General features: G+C 46.3%; 1 protein-coding gene across 4 annotated transcripts in view; it reads left to right on the forward strand.

Annotated features, from left to right (window-relative positions):
- Positions 1-22,585, forward strand: part of DOCK3 (dedicator of cytokinesis 3) — a 2,582,899-nt gene that overhangs the window by 2,245,847 nt on the left and 314,467 nt on the right. For all 4 annotated transcript variants that reach the window (XM_069644069.1, XM_069644070.1, XM_069644071.1 and 1 more), the window contains one exon: positions 1,426-1,574. In XM_069644069.1, coding sequence (XP_069500170.1) covers positions 1,426-1,574 — 149 coding nt within the window. The remainder of the gene's footprint in view (positions 1-1,425; positions 1,575-22,585) is intronic.

Genomic DNA, 22,585 nt, shown 5'->3' on the forward strand with positions numbered 1-22,585 from the left:
AGACGTTTAAGCTCTTAACTGAGGCACAAGGGACAGGGCAAGGGCCAAGGGAATCAGGTCAATATTGCAGATTCCAAAGGTGGTCACACCTGAGGTCCGACTACTAATACTTCCTTTGTAATCCCGTTAATCTGAAGCCAGTTGGCAGCCATCCAAGATCCCACTTTTTCCAGACAGTCCCACAGCTGTTTGGGAGATGCAGTCTGCGGTGAGTCCAGCCTGAAAATCAACTTGTATCATCCGCGTAGGAATAAATGAGTACACTGCACGCAGTTATAAGATCCTCCAGCATGCAAACATACCAGTTGAACAAAAGCGGAGATAAAGCCGACCTTTGCGACCTCCACAAGATAGTTCTACAAGCGAAGAGAAACACGTTTGGAAAGAAACCGTCAGTGAACGGCCCTCCAAGAAGTACTTAAACCAGGCCAGAAGAGGTCCAGTAACGCCGGCATGTTCCAGCCTGGTCAAAAGAATTTAGTGGTCCACTGTATCAAAGGCCGCGGAGAGATCCAGGAGAATAAGGACTCCGGTCTCTCTGCGGTCCTGAAGCATCGCCAGGTCATCCAGTAATGAAATCACTACGGACTCCGTCCCCATGCTTAGTAAGATATAGGTCCCATACCAAGGGTTCTAATTTATCAAAATCGCCCAGCACCTTATCTGGGCCAAGAACTTTTTCTGATTTTTGTCCATTGAAAGAAGTGATGACTTCCCCTAGTGTTAAACTGAGGAAGGTCAAATCTCCCTCGCTGTCAGCTGTAGTAGGGGGGCTTACGTCCATAAACACTCTGGATTCCACATACAAAGATGTAAAATGCGAACACTGCACTGATTCTCGAATATTGCACTGAATATGCTGTTGGCCTTCGCTACTTCCCAACCCTATATGTTTGAGTCCTTATCAGTGATGGCATTGAGAAGAGCATTCCATATGTTTCTACAATGTTCCTCTTGTTTCTCTTTCAGCAAATTCTTTTAGATAGAAGGAGCTGCTGTTACTGCCTCATTTTATTAGTTGTGTGCATTTTTGTTATTTTAATTAAGCATCCTATTGAATAGAATTTTGGTTGCAGATTCTTTTCTTTTAGTACCATAGCACTATTGTTGTTTGGATTGCTTCTGTACCAGTTCACACCCTGCCTGAAGATTATAGCCTGCCCTCTGCTTGCTGTACCTTAACAGCAAAGGTGGTACACCTGCTTGGAGATGCCTGTTTCTCCTTTATAATTTGGATAACTGCTGGAATAGCATTACTGAGGGGCTGAGAAGGCGTTGCATTCACTTCTCATCCCAGTACTGCTGCAGTGGTCTTTTCGTGACACTGATTCTTGTCGAACTGCTACATTGATTGTCTTTGCAGTGATTTGGGTACAAAACATTCCTGTAATCTTCTGTGTTGATCTCTTGGTTCTTTTCAAACAGAGGCAGCGTTCACCCTCCTCCTGTACTGGGAACTGTTGCAGTGGGAAGACCGGCCTCTACGCGAGTTCCTGCACTACCAAGCACAGACAGAGTGGCAACGTAAGGAGGGGCTGTGCCGAAAGATTATCCACTACTTCAACAAGGGCAAGGTATTTCATTATTCGTCTGCAAACGGCGGGTGCTATTCCAATTAGCATTAACCCTTTCGGGTCCAGTGTCCGAATGGGACAGTAGACACGTTTAAACATCTTGGGTGGCACGGGCCATCATAGAGAACAAGTCGTACACCAGTACCATGTGAATTGCCATGAATTATGAAAGCAGATCTTAGGTGTAAGCGATGCCTGCTGGGCGATGAGTAGTTCCTTTGCCCGCGTCCCGATGCCGTTGGAAATGAATGTTTAATTTTACTGCATTATGCCACATCGTCTATCAATGTATAATACCTTGTTCAGGATTCTTGACAATGCTTTAACCTGCAGAACGTAACCATTAGGAGTAGCTCTGTCACTGGTCCCACGCCAAATGCTTCTAATTTATGTCTGTACACCTAGAAACGATCTGGAGACTAATCAGATCCACAGCGAAGGGTCTGAACACAAAGGCAACCCATGTGGCTTCCTACTTGGCAGATTTGCACAATGGCTGTTGGTCACGTTGTTAGGAAAGCACTTACATAAATTCCTGGGGTTGCCCATCACTTGTCTTGGGAGGATAGCTTGGGGGTAACATGCTCGCCTTGGAAGCAAGATGACGCAGAGCAACACAGGTTGTATCCCCGGGTCCTTATAATGCGCCTAATACCCAGAGGTTTCTAAGTTCGTACCCGGGGTTTGAACCTGTGTTGCTTAGAAACCTCTGGGAATTAAGCGCATTATGAATAACCAATGACAAGAAAAGTGATCTAGCACAATAGAGCATGCTCTCTCTTTCTTGGGTGGTTATGTTGTCAATCTAGCCTGGTGTCATTGTTCTAGGGCGGTGTCTGCTATGCCATATGCTCATCAGGCTCTTGTTTTGTCCATTGGTTTAGGAATCTCTGTAATGAGCTCCTGCTTTCATTCATGGTTTTTCGTTCACTTCTGACCACACATAGATCTTTAAAGCCTTAGCATTTTTCACAGCTTTTGCTGTTGTTATACTGTTACACTTGTCCAGTATGTTATACCTTTACAATTTGCAGACCGGTGCTTTCTGACTGGCAGACATATCAACGGTTCGTTCTCTTGGCAAAGCGTGGGTCTCTTCTGATAAAATAATGGGGACTGGGTGATCCATAGGGAAGTAGCACGTATTGCGGGTACCCTCATAATCCTGACAAGTTGCTCTTCTACCAGTCAACAGGCCTGATTTACAAAGTGTTTTCGAACACTTTTGAACATCACGCTTAATGTCATCTCTGATATGCCAGGAAGTACTTTTTTTTACAATACCCTTAAGTCTGACAAGTGATTTCAAAAATAATTTTAAGGAGAGTGATCAATCTCCTCACAAACCCTGAAAAAATACCCAAATATAGGGGCTGGTTAGAAAGGGAATAAGCCATCATAAGTGAGTGACTAAAATCATACCCCCCACCTATCCCTCGTAAAACCGTATTAGATGCCAAATGAGCCACAACTCTAATTTACATGTCACCATGTCATAAAAAAACAAGCCATTGGTGACCAACAACAGCCATCATCACAATCTCCATTGAATGAGTTCCAAATGTTCATTAAACCAAAGAATCTAGTTCTGCTGTTGTAGACTTTACCATCGCCACCTCAGAGGTGGTAAACTGGTCATCACCCATCGGATTGATGCCATCAATCATCAGCGCCAACTGAGCCTCATCCCGGATTTTGGACGATGGCTACAGTTATCCACAGAGCTGCTTATCACCTTGTCATTGATCTGATTTATGGTGCTCACTGGCAGACTGTCTCGGTATTACAGTTTTCATTGACTCCTAATCTCTCATCGACCACTTTTCATATTGTCACCTTGTTTCACTGTATTTTACCTACAACCTGCTGTCACAGACCTGTCTCCCAAAACACCTTTGCAGCACATAATGAATTGTATCACTTCAATTTTGATAGACAATAAGTAGACATAGTGGATGATTTACAATAATTCTAGTCTGCTGACTTGAGCAATAAACATTTCCAGTACAATCTCCATGTTCATCTTCTCAGAAGGAGATGAACTAGAGGAGTTCCATGAGCAAGCCGAACATTGGAGGATTTTCTAACAGAAATAACTCGTAGGTGTGAATCAACAGCTGCATCACCACTGAATGGTAATGCATCTTTTGTTGAACTAAAGGACAGGGTTTAACCTCTTTGCATTTGGCTTTTTAAAGTCCCCAGGAAAATGGTTCTGTACTTACAGAAGGCTCCCTGTTCCTAGAAAGACTGTAATTACCATCCCTTTAATCCAAAAGTGAGGACTTTTTCTGACATTTGCTGCATATAGACTGGGTGTATACAATTGTCTGGACAGAAAATAAAAAGCAGCCAGATGATAGCTAATTAAAACGCAGCCTTTGGCTCTGTAGCAACCTCAGCAAATTGTAGAAAGTTTGAGGATGTGACTTTGCATAGGTCTTGGCATTATTGCCAACGCTGCGCTTAGCGTTGGGTCAATGTATTTACATTGATTCATTCCTTCCTTGCAGCAGGACTTTTGTGAATGATAGACGACAATTGTGAGGATGGGCAGGTGTCATCGTTGGGCTGGAAGGATAATAAGAGGCACTGCTAGAAGATGAATCACAGGGGGCAAGCATGAAGGATTGAGAAGTTGGGGCAGGAATGGACAGGAGCATTAGCAACACAGCCTGATGGTTCAGAGGTGGAGGCCAGCATCAGTGCACCTGATGTTTATGGGGAGGAGGTTCCAATGTCTAGGGGTGTAAACCAAGAAGGCCTTTCTTCTGATCTTTTCCTTCCTACAGCAGTGTTGTTCTAGTAAGCTAAAACTTTGGATACTGGCGGAGCACTGGCAATCCTGAGCTTTGCGGTGAGGTAGCTGAGAGACTTGAGGATGTTCGCCTTCTAGATGAAGCGTCAGGAATTTATGGTGATGCATGCATGCAGCAAGAGCCAGTGCAATTTGATTGGAGCTGGTGTTATGCAGTCCAATTTAAAGCAGGGGAGCTGGGATGGTCTTCAGGAGGACTTCAAAAAGAGCATCACCACCATCCAGGTGGGAGAGGACAAAGGCTTGGATAGTGGATCTGAAGTTGCCTGCTAGGAGAAAGGGCTTATTTTCTTCAGGAGTGAGAACTGTTACCATGTTCTTTGGGCCTTTTTAGCTATTTGTGTCTTGGATGAGAGGTGTCTGTCAATGAAGCCATCTATATTCATGGCAGAAAACCATGCTAAGATGTTCGCTTTTGTTGGTGAGAAGTAGGAATTTGGTCTTGGACGCTTTGAGCTTTAGGTAAGCATCCAGGAGTGGATCAGTGTGAGGGATGCCTCGGGTCTATGGATGACGTCAGCAGAGGAGATCTTGAGATAGAGCTGCGTGTCTTTGGTCTATTGGTGAATGATGATGTTGTGCGAGGCCAGGAGGGTATCAAAGGGTTCCATGTACAGGTTAAAGATCATGGAGGAGTGGATGAATCAGATTTGTGTGGTACTGACATATGATCGGTAGAATAGTTGAATAGATCGAGGGGAGTCCATCTGGATGAACTGATGTTGGCAAGTGATGTAGGACTTGAACCATTTGAGGGCGGTCTCACTGAGACACATTCAGCGATGTTAGATGCGATTGAGAGCTAGCTGCTCTACTGCAGTGGGCAATCATGCATTGGGGCTCCATGGCACAGCCCCACCGAAAATAGAGCATTGTGTAATTTCAAAACAAAGGATACTCCTGCATGAGCAGGGAGATTCATTCTGCGGTGGGCCATGCACTGCAGTGTAGAAATGCAGAGTCTGAAAGCCACAATGATTGATTTAATTACTAGATAGCTACACATGCTGCTTCTCCTAGAGCTACCCACATGTGTGCCATTAATCAACATAATAATAGCATCACACGGTCAATGAGACTGAGCTTGTCCCGTGTTGTTTGTGTTTTACAGAGTAAAGGATGCCAGAGCACGTCATGCTCTGCTGGATTCATTCTCTCTCTCTCTCTCTCTCTCTCTCTCTCTCTCTCTCTCTCTCTCTCTCTCTCCCTCTCCCTCTTCCTCTCGCCTTCTCCCTCCTTCTCTCTCTCTCTGCACTCTGGCGGGGAAAATGAAACCGTCGATCAGAGAGATTATTTCAACTTCCAGGTCACTTGTTTAGCCTAGTAAAGATAAGCAAGTAAAAACTATTAATGTAGGAATTACAGTTTATGTCTCAGTTTTAATCTTAGCAAGGTGCCTGGTACGGCTTCTGGCTTAGGAAACATATACGTCATTGATTACTGCTCAGAGGTTCTTCTACAGAGCTAGTAGTGGTGGGTCAATGAGGAGGAAGACTTTAATGAAGTCTCCTCCCCTTCTGGGACAGACAATATCAGGGTTCTGCCTCAGCAACACACTGTTTGCACTACATTACCTTGCAGAGCAACACAGGGCCTCTGGTTTCTTTATTTTATTGCATGAGATTAGTGTCTCTAAAATGTTTAAATGCCACTGTAGGGACCTCGCAAGATCACGTGAGGCAGCGTAGTCTCGCAAGACTTCCCGCGGGACCCACAGGGAACCGGGACAGTGTGCCAGGAACACTCATGAAGGCACCTATGCAACGGAGCAGTCTGTGTTCCCGGTGCTCCTCTTAATGGCGGACTGAAGACTGCCTCAGGACTGCAAAGCAGCCCATAACACCCCTGTTGTACATACTTACCTATGGACATATAAGGAACCTTTGTCAGAGTTACACAATGTTTGTTACCAGAGCAAATAAAGTTGTTCAATCCTGTTGCTCATCCCCTCTTATTAGCCAACATATTTGGCAACGAGGATCAAGACTAGAACCTGTGCATCATCATGCAAGGAGCAACAGCGCCCCCGCCATTTCTGCAATCAACAGGTAGGCCTGCAATTCATGGCAGCCCTTATTCACAACCTACCTGGAAGCACTGGGAGGTGTGGGGTACATAGCAGCAAGGTGCAGAGCCATGTTATTAAACGTGCTGGGGTGGAAGGCCAGAGAGTGTTCACAAACCTTATGCCTGAAGCAGGGGTGGATGAAAATGACATCATATACAAAGAGGCCATCAGAGGAATTATTAAGCGCTTTTCCAGCAAAGAAAATATTGTGCTGCACAGGATACAGTTCTACAATCGCAAACAAGAAGCGTCTGAACCAATTGATGATTACGTTACCAAGCTGCCCACACTACCCGCACTGTGCAATTTTTGCAATAACGCAGAAGGATTGATTTGTGACATCTTGCCAGTCCACACAAAAAGCAGAAAAAGTGCAGGACAAATTTATTTTGGAGAAGGCACTCCAACTGGAAAAGGCCATAGAGATTGCGAGAGCAATGGAAGAAACTGCAGGGCGACGGAAAGAGTATTCAGGAAGCTCCAGCCCAGCAAAGGTCCAAGCGATCACCTTTAGGAACAATAAGGAGAAACAAGTGACAGACGCAAGAGAAGGTAAGCGGCGAAGGAAGACACTGCTGAAGTGTCACAGATGCGCCAGCACCAAACACTTAGCCAATGACAGAGAAGGTCCAGCAAGAAACAAGGAATGCTCTGTGTGCAAGAAAATTTGACACTTTTCACTATTATGCAGGTGGTGTAATAGAAAAGTCACAAACATTAATGTGGAACACTGTGCGGAGGGGGAATCCTCATCTGAAGAAGAAGGGTGACCCTCAGTGTTAATGGTAACCAGATCATGAGCCAGGAGGGAAAAGGCTCACTGCACAATTAGAGTGAATGGCGTGGAGACGAGAGTGATGGCTGATTCAGGCTCCGATCTGACAATACTTCCCCTACTCATATACAAAGCAATGATGGGCACTGAAACGATTGAAGTCCTCAGCACACGCCACAGACCCACAGTTTATGGAAGTGTGTCAATAGACCTACTAGGGTATACCAATGGAACGGTGGAGTTCAAGGAGAGAGAGACCACTATGAGAGTATACTTCACACAAGAGGGCCCAATGGTCCTAGGATGCGACCATCAAGCAAAGCTCAAGATTAAATTAGATCTCAGCAAGGAAGATCAAGTGTTGACAGTCAATTCAGGAGGACTGCCGGTGGTAAAAAAAGACATTCCCAAACTGTTTTCGGAAGGGCTAGGGAAAATCAAGAACTTTGTACACAAGATAATGCTCAAGGCAAATGCAGTCCCAGTAAAGCATAAAGTACGGCCTGTGCCAGCAACAACCAGAACCAAACTCAACAAAATGGCAAAGGAGGGCACCATTGAGGTGGTAGAAGCCTCAGAGTGGCTGAGCCCCATCGTTCTGATCAAAAAGCAAAACTCACAAGACTTGAGGATATGCATAGACCTCTGCAGCCTTAAATTAGAAGTCATGTCTGATAGCTACCCCCTCCCCAGCATAAATGAACTCATCCTCATGATGAAGGAAGCCAGAGTGTTCTCTCAGCTGGACATGAGGGATGCATATCATCAAATTCATCTTCACAAAGAAACCAAGCCACTCACAGTGTTTATTTATTTAGTTATTTATTTTGCATTTTTAAAGCGCTCACAGGCATTGAGGCGCTGTTACTGGAATTTTGTTTTTAGATGTGTCATTGTTTTTTTTGTCTTTATATTTATAACGCACTTAAATACCCAGCGGTTTCTAAGCACGGACCTGGGGATCGAACCTGTGTTGCTTCATGTCGTCTTGCTTCCAAGGCAAACACTTTACTGTTGAGTTATCCTCCCCTTATTGCCCCATTTGGAACGTATAAGTTCACTAAGATGCCTTTTGATTTATCGTCCGCAGCTTCAGCATTTCAGCGCATGATGGACTTACTACTGCGCGACATAGAAAATGTGTCCTACTTCCAGGACGATATACTGGTCTACGCCGTGGATGAACACACACATGATGTCACTCTCAGAAGATCCCTTACCCAATTACAGGATGCCAGAGTAAAGTTGAGATACCAAAAGTGCCTCCTAAAGGGACCAGAGGTTGAATATTTAGGGTACAAGATTTCCTCCCGTGGTATAAGCCCCAAACAAAACCTGGTGCAAGCCATTGTCAAAACTCCAGAGCCAGCCAATAAGGAAGAAGTGAGGTCATTCTTGGGACTTGCCAAATATTACTTACGCCAAGTTCATCCCCAACATTGCACAGATCACGACAGTCCTGAGAAATCTTGTTTGAAAAAGGTGCATAGTTCACATGGCAGGAGGTGCAGAAGGTGGCTGTCGAGATTATAAAATGACAGATTGTAGAAGCACCGTGCCTACAGCCATTCAATCCAGCATGGGATACATTCATCACCCTGGATGCCAGTGTGTGTGGTTTAGATGCCATACACACCCAGAAGAAAAGGGACACTGAACATGTAGTAGCATTCGCCTCTAAGGCCCTGTCCACGGCTGAGAAGAATTACTCCATAGTGGAGAAATAGATGTCGGCCTGCGTATGGTTTCTTGAGCACTTCAGGACTTACGTATGGCCTGCCAAGTTCAAACTGTTCACCGACCATAAGCCTCTCATTCATATGCTCAGTCCCGGTGGTACAAAGTTGTCAACACCCCGGTTGGCACGCATCACAGCCAAATTGCAGGAATATACATTTGAAATAACCCAAATAGCCGGTTGGAGAAATGCTCAGGCGGACTGCATGTCAGAGTTACCTTGCAACAAAGAAAAAGCAACCATGTTGCTGCTAGAGGAATGCATTGTAGCATCTATCCAAGTCGCAGGGGTCCAGCATTCCTAGAGCTAAGTGAAGGACACTGGAACGTGGAGGACAGTAAATATCCCACCATGATAAGACTTAGAGAGTGGGTTAGGAACGGTTGGCCATGAGAAAGGGCCATACCTGAAAGCATAAGGCCGTATTGGAAAGTGGCGGAAGAAATCTCAGAGGTGGAAGGATTGCTCATTAAGGGAAATCGAGTTATACTGCCAGTGGGAATGAGAAGGGTCATACTACCAGTGGGAATGAGAAGGGTCATTCTGTGCAGGGCCCACTCAAACACCATGACACGGCGAAGAGTGAGAGAGGTATACTGGTGGCCTACCATGAACCAGGAAATACGCTCCATGATTGAGAGATGCCACAAGTTTCTCAACAGTGACAAACGCTTGAAGACCAGACAAGCCCCGATGATTCCCATGGAGATCCCAGAAGCGGTGTGGCACAAAGTGGGGTTGGATTGTATAGGTCCATTGGAGGCAAAGGCACCCGAGCATCGGTATGGGATAGTGATGGTAGATTACATGTCTAAATGTGTGGAAGCAGAATTTGTCCCCAACATTACTACTGCTGCCTTCATAGAAGTCCTCACATCCATTTCTCAGAGGGAAGATCTCCCCGAAGATTTAGTCACAGACAATGGAGTACAGCTCGTGTCAAGGGAAATTGAGTAATTCCTGCACAAACACAACATAAAACAGAGGAAGGCTGTGCTGTAACCATCCCCCAACCAATGGTCTAGTGGAGAAGGCAAACAGGTTTATCAAAGGAGCCATCCAGTTAGCAACCGCATGGATCCACTCAAAACAGTCAAGGAGGCTGTTGAGTCCCACATATTAACCCCCATCGGCATCACCCAAGTGTCGCCATTCTGAATGCTGAGGGGGAGGAGATAAGCATCCACACTGGTGCCACCGTGGTTGCTCAGAGTAAAAGAAGATGACGAAGAAGATATGGCAAAAGTGGTCTGGAGGCTGCAAAACAGTAAAGGGCGCATGAAGAGATGGAGTGATCAGAGAACAATGACCCAAGGCAGAGAAGTCAAATAAGGCAACTTGATCAAAATACAACTACCGAGTAAAGACCAAATAACAGGTTAAAAGTTCATTCAACCAGTAAAAGTCATCCACAGAGAAACAAATCACATTCGCACAGAAGATGGCTGCAGGTGGAACATGGAGCATGTGGCAATGTGTGAGAAGCATTGCATGGCGGAAACAACTCAAGAGGAATTCAAGCTTGGTAAAATCCCCGACAGAGTGGCCACAAGAGAGCGAGAAGTAGAAACCCCCATGGGAGATATCACAGATCGAAGACAGAAAGAGAGGCATCGGACACATCCCAAGAAGCAAGTCAAGCACATGACGCAGGTGGTAGGATGGAAGATCGGTCAAGTATGATGACTTGTAATGAAATAAACTTGGCTTGCTTGTCGAAGGTAGGTGTGTAGGGACCTTGCGAGATCACACAATGCAGCATAGAGTTGCCGGACTTCCCGAGGGACCTGCAGAGAGCTGGGAAAGTCTGCCAGGAACATTGGTGAAGTCGCCTATGCAACAGAGCAATCCGTGCTCCCGGTGCTCCTCCTAATCAGAGACTTAAGACTGCCTCAGGACTGCAAAGCAGCCCAGAACATCAATGTTCTATATACATACCTCCTTATCTATGGGCATTTAAGGAACCCTTGTCCGAGTTATAACTTGTTATTTACCAGGAAGGGAGAGTGTTCTCCTGGCTATCTTGCTTAGGTGGTTCCAAGAATTGTTCTAACACATTTGTTATTGCAATACAGTTTTCGCTTTTATTTGTGCAAGTGATGGGTTGTTCTATATTCAGTTGGTCTGCATATAATACATCTGGGGCTCTTATGTCCCCTGGTTGTCAGCTGACATGTGTTTCGACCCGTGGGTCTTTATCAAGGCTATTGTGTGCAGTCTGTTGCCCCCTGTGGGGTCCTGGTACGTAGTGATGGGTTGCTGTCCTGTGGAGACAGTGGCACCTGTTGGGCTATGATGGCTGGTCCGTATGGCTGGTCCATCGTGGCTCCTAGTCATGAATCCAGCAATCTGTGCTCCCCGTGCTGCTCCTAATCAGAGACTAAAGACTGCCTCAGGACTGCAAAGCAGCCCAGGACATCCCTGTTCTATATACATACCTCCTTACCTATGGACATTTAAGGAACCCTTGTCAGAGTTATAAATAAATAAAGTTGTTCAATCCTGCTGGCTCACCCCCTCTTATTATACAACAGTCACCACCGCAGATTTAGACAGCATTGTTGCTTGAAAGAAGTTACAATTAAGGGAGGTAGTGGTACATGTACTGTGTGTCTTTGTGTGTCCTTGTGAATACAAAATATAAACATGTATTACTCAAGGTGAGTTAAATAAATCATTCATGACAGGATTGACTCAACACGAATGAGGAATAATTTAAAACGTGTGTGCACATACGTTTTTAGTCAATCCTCCTAACGCATGTCGAATGAAGTCTGCCATGAAAGATTTAACACAACTGCAGCAATACATTCATATGTGTGGCAACTCTGATAAACAATTTCATAATTTGCACTTGCGTTTCACGCAGGGCTGTCACAACGTCTGGTGAGGCCCGGGGCAAAACGTTTGGTGAGGCCCCCTTAGAATTCTTTGCACTGGGCCAGCGTTGCCGCCGCAAACAGGAGATGCAAGAAATCTCCCATTGAGTTTGTGTGGAGCAACCCAAATACTATTCATTATTATGGCAGCAAATCAACTACGGCAAAGTGATGTTTCTGTACTGAAGACAAGTCCCCTTCAGAATAACAACTTTGCCATGTGCGTAAATATATACAGGATGGCATGACAGCGGGGGGGGTGTGACGCAGCTTTACGGAGGAGCGCCCTGCTCCTTTGTGTGCATTGAAACACACATCATACCCAGTGACAGGTAGATGGTGTTCACTGGCAGCTGATGAATGTTTGAACTGGAGAAGCTTAAATGTGTGCACCAATTATGTGGGACTGACAGAGCACAGTGAGGGAGGAGCCCAAACAAGGGGTGCTTGAGAAGGTTTCCTGCCCCCAAAATTGTTTTGAAGCAAATTAAAATTGTTTATAAATTCGGGTGAAATGCCATAGAGTTTGCAATTGGTTTCATATGGTAGGCCACGGACAAGCCCAGTAGATGTTAGTCACGAACCATGCACAGGAGCGTTTTCCATTGCATTTAATGCTGCCTTTGCCCACATCATGCGCCAGTATGAAAACATGTTTATGCTGGCTGTTTGCATACATGTCCATGCAGGCTGAATCAATATATTTTATTTATTTATTTATTTGGCATTTGTAAAGTGCGCCGAACCCAAAGGCATCTGGGCCAGCATTACCATATAAGGAATCAAAGCCAGTAAAAAAAACACGGAACGTATATACAGACCAGCTGTGCACCATGAGTGTTATTGCTGGCTAGACTGGCCAATATTCAATGTAGGCCAGTCTAGCCACCTGACAACACTTATATTTTCTTTACCTAGGCCTGGCTGAAGATGAGTTGGGGCCCATTTCAACATGACGGTTCTGGGCCCCCATTGCTTAGAGCGGAAAACAGTCTCAGGCCACCGTTGGGTTCATACATTATAATGGAGACAAAGAAAAACAGCCAGGAGTTAATAGCCACTAATTATCATAAGACGGCCAGCCAGCAGGGAGCTAAAACACTAAATGCCCACTGAAAATCTTAAAATCCCCCTTTGTCAGAAGTTGGCTGATGTGGGGGAACCAGTGTTAAAAGGCAATGTGGAGATAACAATTCTGTGTACCTCAGGGAAGTGACCGCTGAAAGGGCTCCAGCAAACGCAGCTGTAAGACCAGCATTTGAAAGCACTCATTTTAAGCCCCAGAACGAAAGGAATATAGAAAGGAATATATTGCCATGTTAGAAAACTGCTGACTGGCAACATGGGGGCATTTGCTGGGGTCCCCCGGAGCCATTTTCAACTGAAAGAGCTGAAAGGCCTGGCGAGACAGCCAGCTAGCAGGGAGCTGAAACACTAAATGCCCACTGAAAATCTTTAAATCCTACTTTGTCAGCAAGTGGGTGATGAGGAGGAACTGGTGTCAAAAGGCAACAAGGTGATAACACTTCTATATACCCCAGGGAAGTCAAGGTCGGAAGGGGTCCATCAATTGCAGCTTGATGGAGCACACCTAGATATGCTGTTTGTTTCATTTCCACCATAGGAATGCCTAAAAGTGAGCCTTCTAGGCTCTGAGTGGTGGTTTTCAGCTGGCAACGGACCATCTGTGCACGTGGCAGATCCACATAACTGTACATATTATGAGAAAAGTGAATCTAATGACCTTACAGTCGATAAACTGAAAGAGGTGTTAAACGCGAGCAAAATCTAATAGATACCAACCCAATGTGTTCGAAAAACAGAAGGCCGCATTAGCGTTATCATAGGTGTCACCCTCCTTACAGTCATCTACCTCACTATCCAAGCCCTCTATACACCCATTCACACCATTGGGCTCTCACCCCGTCCAAAAAAAAGAAATCTGGTGTTTTCACCCACCTTGGTAAGGTTGAGTGCTATGTAACTATCAGCTGGAAGTGTGAGACAACGAATATGCATATCTATCTTTGTGTTGCATTCTGGGACTTAAAGTTCACACGCTGATGGTGCTGACCACACACACGGGTTGCCATTGATTCACCCAGGGCTCAAGTTGAGGGTACACTCAAGAGAGTGGACTCAGTTCCCCCCATCTAAAATGAGAAACATTGAATGTCCTCTTTGAAAGTCCTCACCAGGTTTGCAGGCCGGACACTTCACTACTGCATAAATAACTAACAACTAAAGGTGAAATGTCCCATTTCAGTCCTGCACACTCCAGGGAAAACATTTGTATTGGTTTTGGAGTTTAAAACGTGCACACCTTTTAACATTTTCAAAAACACCATTAGATGAAAATATCCTCTCTTTTTTGCAATTTGAGTGGTTATGCAAAGCCAATTTAATGAAATGTGCATATTTCACCTTCATACGTTAATTTATGGTGACACATGCCATTGCGTTTGTTGATGAGTCCCCCCTCTTTAATTTTTAGCATTTGACCCTCATTCACCAAATTCGGATACCTTACCTGCTGCTGTAGCCTATTGGCCCCTGCAGGCGCTGCTGTGATCATCCAAGGACCCCTGGACCAGGCCACGACGAAATCCAACAGAAGTGCTGGGCAGGCGCTGGAGTCCAGGCACTGAAGTCATTTCACTTGACTACTTCATCTCTGACTCCAACGCCTGCGTCGTCTGCAAAATGCAAGGTTTGCAAACCACGTGGAATGATGCTGGGAAGGGGGGCCGGCAAACTGTTACATTGTACAGTGCCGCTGGCGCCACCTGCCAGTGCCCACTATATCCCCCGTGGGCCATGGCCCTCCCCGCCCCACCCCCATCATGCTGTGTGCTCGTGGTGTAACTTTTTTTTTTTTAATCCTTTTTTTTTCAATCCTAATGACACCTCACAGCTCCCAAGATGAAATGTCATCCAGGCGGCTGCGAGGCCCCCCCTGAGTGCGAGGCCTGGGGCAGTTTGCCCCCCCTGCACCCCCCCTCGTGACGGCCCTGCGGGGTGCCGGCAAACTGTTACATTGTACAGTGCCGCCGGCGCCACCTGCCAGTGCCCACTATATCCCCCGTGGGCCATGGCCCTCCCCGCCCCACCCCCATCATGCTGTGTGCTCGTGGTGTAACTTTTTTTTTTTAATCCTTTTTTTTTCAATCCTAATGACACCTCACAGCTCCCAAGATGAAATGTCATCCAGGCGGCTGCGAGGCCCCCCCTGAGTGCGAGGCCTGGGGCAGTTTGCCCCCCCTGCACCCCCCTTGTGACGGCCCTGTATTTTTAATTCATCCTCCCTCTAATTCAGTCAAGCCGGCGTGACTCGTCTCCAGTGAGGATTAATTAAACGTGCGTCCAAATTGTGAACTTGTGCTTTTAGTAAAAGCTTAAGATTCCTTAGAATATACCGCAGACGTCACACCAATTGCCCGTGTAAAAGTCACACTGGCACCTGCTTGATGAAGATCTCTTGGTGACAGTTAAACAGAGAAATCTTTGAAAAACCGCATGCAGCCGAAGCTCCCATAGAGAGGTGCATGAAGTTGCTTTGATACTCCACTGACATCATGTCATTGACATGTCATCCGAATCCCACAGCATATTCATGGATCTCTTTATTTGATGAACAAAGTGCACACACGTTTTAAAATAAGTTAACACAACTGCAGCAACACCTTTTTCTATTTGTGCAGACTCTGAAATTGCACAGTTTCATAATTTGCACACATGTTTTAATTCATCATCACTCAAGTCCGGTCGAGCATGATTGACTGGACTTTAGCAAGTATTCATTTGACTGATTTAAAATGTGTGTGCAAATTGTGAAGTTGTGCATTTAGTAAACACACTATTTCATAGTGGGTACACCCATTTTAAATTCCTCTGAAATGACCCCCAGACGTCAAATAATGTTACCGCACACAGGTGGGTTCATAAAGATTCTCACCGCTCTGTGACAGCTACACACAGCCATCCTCATCAAGCCAGTTGCAGCCAAAGTTCCCATAATGAGGTATATGAAGGCGCTGTGAGAATCCACTGACATCAGGTCATTGACATCCGAATCCCACAGTATGATATGTACCTCTTTGTCTCGATGAGCTTTTCATTGTAAACACATGCCTGGACAGTGGGGACTGTCCATGCAATCCATGGGCAGCAGCCAGTCGGATTGGAGCGGTCCCTTACCTTCAATTACAAAAGGGACCAGTAAGCTCCTGCAGACCTTCCGTTTCTCCACTCCCTTGCCCAAATCTTTTTGTCCTTCCCTTTCGCCTCCTAGAACACACATCCCTCAATGCCCCTCCCTGCACCCACTTTCTCTGTACCCTCGCAGCGAACCTCATTTATACTTCTCTCTCGCCCGTGTTGATCTCCTACAACCTTATTTCTTGACTCCCTACTTCCTTCAGTTCACCATTCCACACCTCATTCTCTCAAATTGTGCATTGTCACTGCAGCCCCCCCTTTATCTCCAGCCTCAACTCATGCATTCCCCATTTTTTCTCACCGTTAGCTTCTGCAGCCTTCACTTCACTCTCTCCTGCTACATTCCTTGTCCCCCCTCCTTCTGGAACACTCTCTTCTCTCTGTCTGCCCTGACCACTGACCTACTGCAACCCTTTTTTCTTGCACTCTTTGAGTTCTGCAGAAACATCCGAAGGAACAAACAACATGAAACAATTATCCTAGGTTCTGTGTTGGAACCGGTATACCTGAATTATTCATGAGTTCTCCAAGAGAACGGACTGTACATTGCATGGCTTTTTACCCAGTTTTTAACAAAACATATGATTTAAAATGTGCCATTTTAACCCATTACTTAAACATTTCTCAAGGGTGAGAAGCTGCCCGAAACCCAATTGGTTGTTTTGGGCTCCCTCGCCATACTCTGGATTCATGGGAAACATTTATGCCCCTTCAGTTCCAACATTCACCAAAATACCAGAGAACACAGCCGAGAAGTCAAGCAATGTCCATTATTCAGGATGTTGAGATCATAGTCGATCACTTGGATGGTTGTCATCTCAGTGCTGAATTTAGGTTTGAATCTGCATTCCTAGGACTATAGGAGGGTATTGGTGTCAATGTGTTGTTGGAGTAGAGTGTCTACTGTTTTCTCAAGAATCTTGCCTCAGATAATAATAATATCTAGTTTATTATGGTGCTACAAGCCTGAAGGGAAGATGGGTAATTGGGCAGTAGTTGCTAAGGTCATTGGGGTCCAACGTGGGTTTCTTGAGGAGGGGGGAGGATTTGTCCAGTCTTCAGGGTTGAAGGGAAGGTGCCGCCAGTGAGGAAGCTGTTGATGATCGTGTGGAGGATTATGAAGGTAAGGACTTGAGGACGGTGGCTGGGAGGATGTCATCCATGTGCAATGAAGTCTTAAAGGATGCTAGGGTAGTAGTAATTAGGTCTTCCATGGTGCGTATTTTAAATGTCATCCAGGGTGTAGTGGCTTTGCGTGATGCGACATGTGACATGTTAGTTGTGGTATTAGCATATGTGTCCTTGTGTAAATTGTTGATCATATTGACGAAGAAAGAGTTGATTGCAGTGGATTATTTTTGATAGAGTGTGGTAATGTTGGGTTGACTAGAGGGTTTATGCATTGTTTGATGCCCTTGAAGATGGCTGTGCTTTCATTGTCGGCTTCAGCCATGATGTTCTGTAATAGGTGGACCTGGCCACAGTGGACAGTCGTCTGTGAATTGGAAGGAGTTCTTGGGTTTTGTGAGGTTAGAAGCGATGTGGGATTGGCACCATGTATTTTCTTGTTTTCTATTGTAATTGTATTTGTTTATTTATAAAGCGCTTATACACTGGTGGAGTGTTTCGAAGTGGGATGGGAGCAAGGGAATCCAGTAATCATTCTTAGGCTTTGAAGTTTCCGAATGATCTAATAGAAAAAAACTAGCATAATTGGCCTCACGGCATTTCTCCTAGTGCAAGTGCATGAAGTGTTACAGTCGGAACCAAGCTAGGGGGGACAGGACAACGAGGATGGGGGGACAGGACAAACAAACTAGCTAGTCTTAGTACATTCAGGTCATGCGTGCATAGATAAGGAGGTGCAAGGGAGGGGGTAGGGCAGAAGCAAGAGGGGAGCAAGCGCATCCAGTCCAGCATGGCCCTGGTTTAAGTGCAGAGAGGTTGCCCCGCTCATAGAGTGTAAGCTGAAAGGGCAGGAATGCTGAACATAGAGCAGTGGCCCAGAGGCAAGTGCAAAAAGACTGTCAGGGTGTCTGGGACATGTAAGGCTCTGAGGGTGAACCAGGCAACCATTCAGCAAAAACTGAAAAGGGTTAGTGAGGAAGAAGGAGGGACGGTGGAGAGAGAAAGAACGGAGGTTAGCGGGGGGGTGGGAGAGAGAGGAAGAGAAAGAGAAGAGGAATTTCTTGAGGAGTTTCTGGAACTTAAGGTGTTCCAGCTCAAGACAGAGAGAAACAGGGAGGCTGTTCCAGAGGGAGGCACCTGCAGAGGATAAAAATCTACCCCCAAATCTCTGTTTGGAAAAAGGGCTCACCCGCAGAGTGTTGGAGCAGGATGAGCGAGGACTAGAGGGAGAGTATTTAGGAAGAGAGTGTTGTAGATTGTGCGGGCTCCAGTCCCAGAAAGCCTTGTGGATTATGCAGAGGGTCTTAAACTTGATCCTTGCAGCCACAGGGAGCCAGTGGAGGCATTCAGCGCTGGAGTGATGCAGTCCCTGGGCTTGAGGCCAAGGATACGTCTTGCGGTTCTGTTCTGGATGAGTTGTAGAGGACAGAGAGTAGAAGTAGGAAGATTGAGAAAGAGGCTGTTGCAGTAGTCCAACCTAGAGAGTACAGGGATCTCTAGATGGTGAACCTCTGGGGAAAGTGAGAGAAGGTAGAATACCTCTGAGGAGCTGCAATTGGAAGTGGAACTTTTTAGAGATGTCCGAGATGTAAGAAGAGAAAAAGAGAGTGGAGTCGAAGATGACCCTGTTTTACCTCATTGGTAGGTGAGAGTGCAGGGACAAGGGTGGCCTGCCAGTGTGAAAGTGGGAAAGCAGGAGCAGGCGTCCCAATGAGGACGATGGTTCTTTTTTGGGATTACGTTTTTGAGTGTACCTGGGTTCAAATGTTTTGGGCCTGAGGATGTGTTGTTTCACTAGGTCTAGGAGGTAGATTTTGAATGTGAGGGTAGAGTTGAGAGTTTCAAGAAGTGCATCACCATCCAGGTTTTTTTGTAGTTTTTCAGGCAAGGTGAGGTGGATACTTTTTAGGTCTTCTGTGAGGGCTTCCACTGAGCAGTTCTTAAATGATCTGCTGGCTAGTGTTGGCTGGGGTGTCTGTTGGGAGAGCTTGACAGGCAGGTGTGCAGAATGCCAAAGTGGATTGCTAGATTGTCCAGCCAGCCAAGTCTGTCACAGATGGCATGAAATACTCTGAGGCTTATTGGGGGTCCAAAAGTATTTTTTTTGTTGTGTGCCCTACGGCTGCCCCCCTCTGTCTCGTCTCCTTTGGGATTACTTCCTAACCCAGGTATCCACAACCCCCAGGTTAGCACGAAAGATTGGTAACTCTACTGTCTTAGATCTGGCTGTCACTAATGACATTTTCCATCATTGCAGACTAGCTAACTCCCTGCATTATTTTCTAGACTCTTCCTACTCTCTCTCATGGATTAGGGATCCATAATGGGTTTGGGAATCGGTGCCTTGCACTTGCTCTGTTGGAATAAAGGTCTCTCGTGCCCATGCTCACCTTGCACTCTCTACGCTCACTACTACCCCCTTCTCTTCCTCAACGCACCCCTCTTCTGTCCCTCTGATGTTTCCCTTCTCCTAGTTCTCACCGGGACCCTTTGATGTTTGCACTCTTCCCACAGTCCTGCTGATACGTCTTCCTCCTCTACAGCACTATGACTACTCCCTCCTCCACACCACTATAACTCCTACCTCCTGCACACCACTATGACTCCTCCCTCCACACTGGGACAATTCGTCCCTCCTACACAACAATATGACTACTCCCTCCTCCACACTGCTTCAAATACTCCCTCCTCCACAGCACTACCACTAATACCCTCCTGCTGTTACTACTACCACTCTTCTCCCTCCCATTATACTTAGACCGTTCTTTCACACAGCATCATTCATTTCACATTCACTCCTTACACAATGTACGCTACACACATCTCCCATCCACATACATTAACACTGTAGAACCCATCCTGGCTCTCATGGCCCAATACACCACCCACTGGGAGAGTCTGCTCCACACACTGCTGCTTTCTCCTGTGGGTCTGTTGGTTCATCTCTACTGCTAAGTGCAAAAAATGACCCCCACTCTATTCTTACTGTTCCTCCCTTAAGTACGCCTCCTTGCATTGAGATTCGTCCCTTTCCCCTTATCGATCTGGACTGCCTTCTCTGCACCGGGAGGAATATGTGCTGAAGAAAGCTTTGAATAGGTGTGTAAGCCCCGCCCTCTGTTTCCATGTGGGCTCTCTACTGACAGCTAGAGCAGCATGGTACATTCATGTTCCTGGGGCCTGCTCTCGTTAGGTTTAATGGCTAAACTGGGTCCCACCTCCTTTCTCTGTTCTGGGTGTCCCAGAAAGTTATCCTTGCGTACCCGTAGGCTTGTTGACTCCCGGACGTGCCTTGTAACTCAGGATGTAGCTCCACTAGGCTGCAGCAGTCCTCTCTTTTCTGCAACAATCTGGTCTCATCAGTGCTCCTTGGTAGGTTTGCCTGATCCGCAGGTCTCACCATCCGCCCAGCTTGGCCCCACTATGGAGTGAGTACGACATAGCTCTGGCTGAACATTCTCTCCTGTGGAGAGGGATATCATTGTACTTGGGACTCCACCCGCCTGAGGTCCTATGGTGCAGCATCTTCACTCCCCTGTCTTCTCTGGTCCCTTTCCCCCAAGTGTTGTTTGTGCAGCTTTTCTTACTTGGCCATTGTGTGCATATGGAGACCAAGGCAAGGTGAGAGGCAAGTGTCTGCATGAATACATAATGGCAAACGGGAAGGGATTAGACTGGGGTCTTGGTGGGTTTGTATCCACTCTCCCCTATTCCCTCTGGACAAGAGCAGGTTACTGGCCTTGTCACAAGCGGTAGTGGATTTGTTTTCAGCGTTGTGTGATTTTCTAGGTATTAAAAAGGCAGTGAAGGGATCCCCCTTCAGGGGGCAGGGATTTTTGCCTTGTTGCCAGGGAGGCTTCTGTCAGCGAGGAAGATGTGGTGGGCATGCGTAAGAAGCATTGTTGTGACCAGGTTGGTGAAGTCATTCATGAAATGGTCATTGGGATTCAGTGGTCTGTAGATGAGCTGTAAGTTGACTGTGTTTATTGAGGTAGAGTGGAAGGTGGCAGGGGAGGGCTTCAAAGGAGCCTGGTGCATGGCCCTGAGGTTTTGTGGATAATGGCGAGGCCTTGGCCTGTTTTCTTTGGCTGGACTCTAAATTGCATGCTGTAGAGGTTAGGCATGAGGATTTCTAGGAAGTGGGTGTCATACATGTGTCAGTGATGAAGAAGGTGTCCAAGTCATGGACTTTGTGAGGTCTGCAATGCCATCAGTATGATTGATTTCAGAGTGATCGTTGGCTGCCTCCAAACTCGGGTCACGGTCCGTGGTCCCCGAATGGGGAAATACCGGGCCATTCTGACTTTGGAGGGCCCGATATTTCCCCATTCAGGGAACCCGGACCCGGTCCATTCCCCATTCCCATCGGAGCCCTGATAGGGCTCAATGGGAATGGGGAGCATGCTAACAACGGGCCCGTTAATGATCAGTCTGTTGTTAGCATGCTGGTCCCCTCGCGGGACCTGCAAAGGACGTCTGGTCTGACCAAATGTCCAGAGCGGGTCCCGCGAGGGGGCCTCGTAATGAGACGGTACGGGGTTAACGGCGCCAGCACCTTTACCGGTGCCGTTAACTCCTTACTGCCTCAATTGCAATGAGGCCCTAAGTCTCAGGAGGGATGAGAGTGATCGGAAGCCCACAATGAGCACCCACAGTAAAACTCCACAGAATACTCTTAGAAAGTTGTATATCAAAAATACATTTATTATAGGTCTTTATAACTAAACACAAATAAACCACAGTAATAAGGAACAGTTACCAAACACGCCTTACACTATGTAACATATATACAAAATGTGTCCAGCCTAATGCGGATAATCGGGAGAAACACAACCCCAACCTGTTACAGAAGAGGTCAGTAAAATTATCCCATTAGGCAGTTCTTCAAGGTCAATCACTAGATTATGCAGTCCAGCCCTACGAAGTGGAGAGCCTTGTGCTCAAATGTACAGCAGTGCGTTAACGCGTGGTCATGCGTAAGAGTGAAAATGGGTCCTCTTTAGGGAGGTGTAGTAGTTCAGGAAGGGGGTTGAGGTGACAAAGAATGAAGCCCTATTATATGAAAAGGGTCTACCCTTGCAGGCAGAGCGACTTTCAGAGTTTGGGAATAGCTGGGGAGCGTAGGCTAGCCCACCTAAGGTGAGTATCTTTTCAGGGATTCTCGTCCGTAAAAAAAAAATGGATGTGCCATGGGCCCACCGGTAAGTGATGCAAGTACTCACCGACCCTCGACATAGTCCGGGACAAACTTTGCCAGTCTAGTACAGGTCACTTTTAGGTTCAACCCCTGCAGTTACACGTTGCTCTGGCTCTCAGCTTCTGCAGGACGGGATGATCATCTGTGGCGAGACAGTAGCCTTTTCTCTTCTCTCTCGAAGGAAGGAAGA

This window comes from Ambystoma mexicanum, chromosome 2p (genome assembly GCF_040938575.1).
Source record: "Ambystoma mexicanum isolate Mex_15411 chromosome 2p, UKY_AmexF1_1, whole genome shotgun sequence".
In the NCBI taxonomy this organism is placed as follows: Eukaryota; Metazoa; Chordata; class Amphibia; order Caudata; family Ambystomatidae; genus Ambystoma; species Ambystoma mexicanum.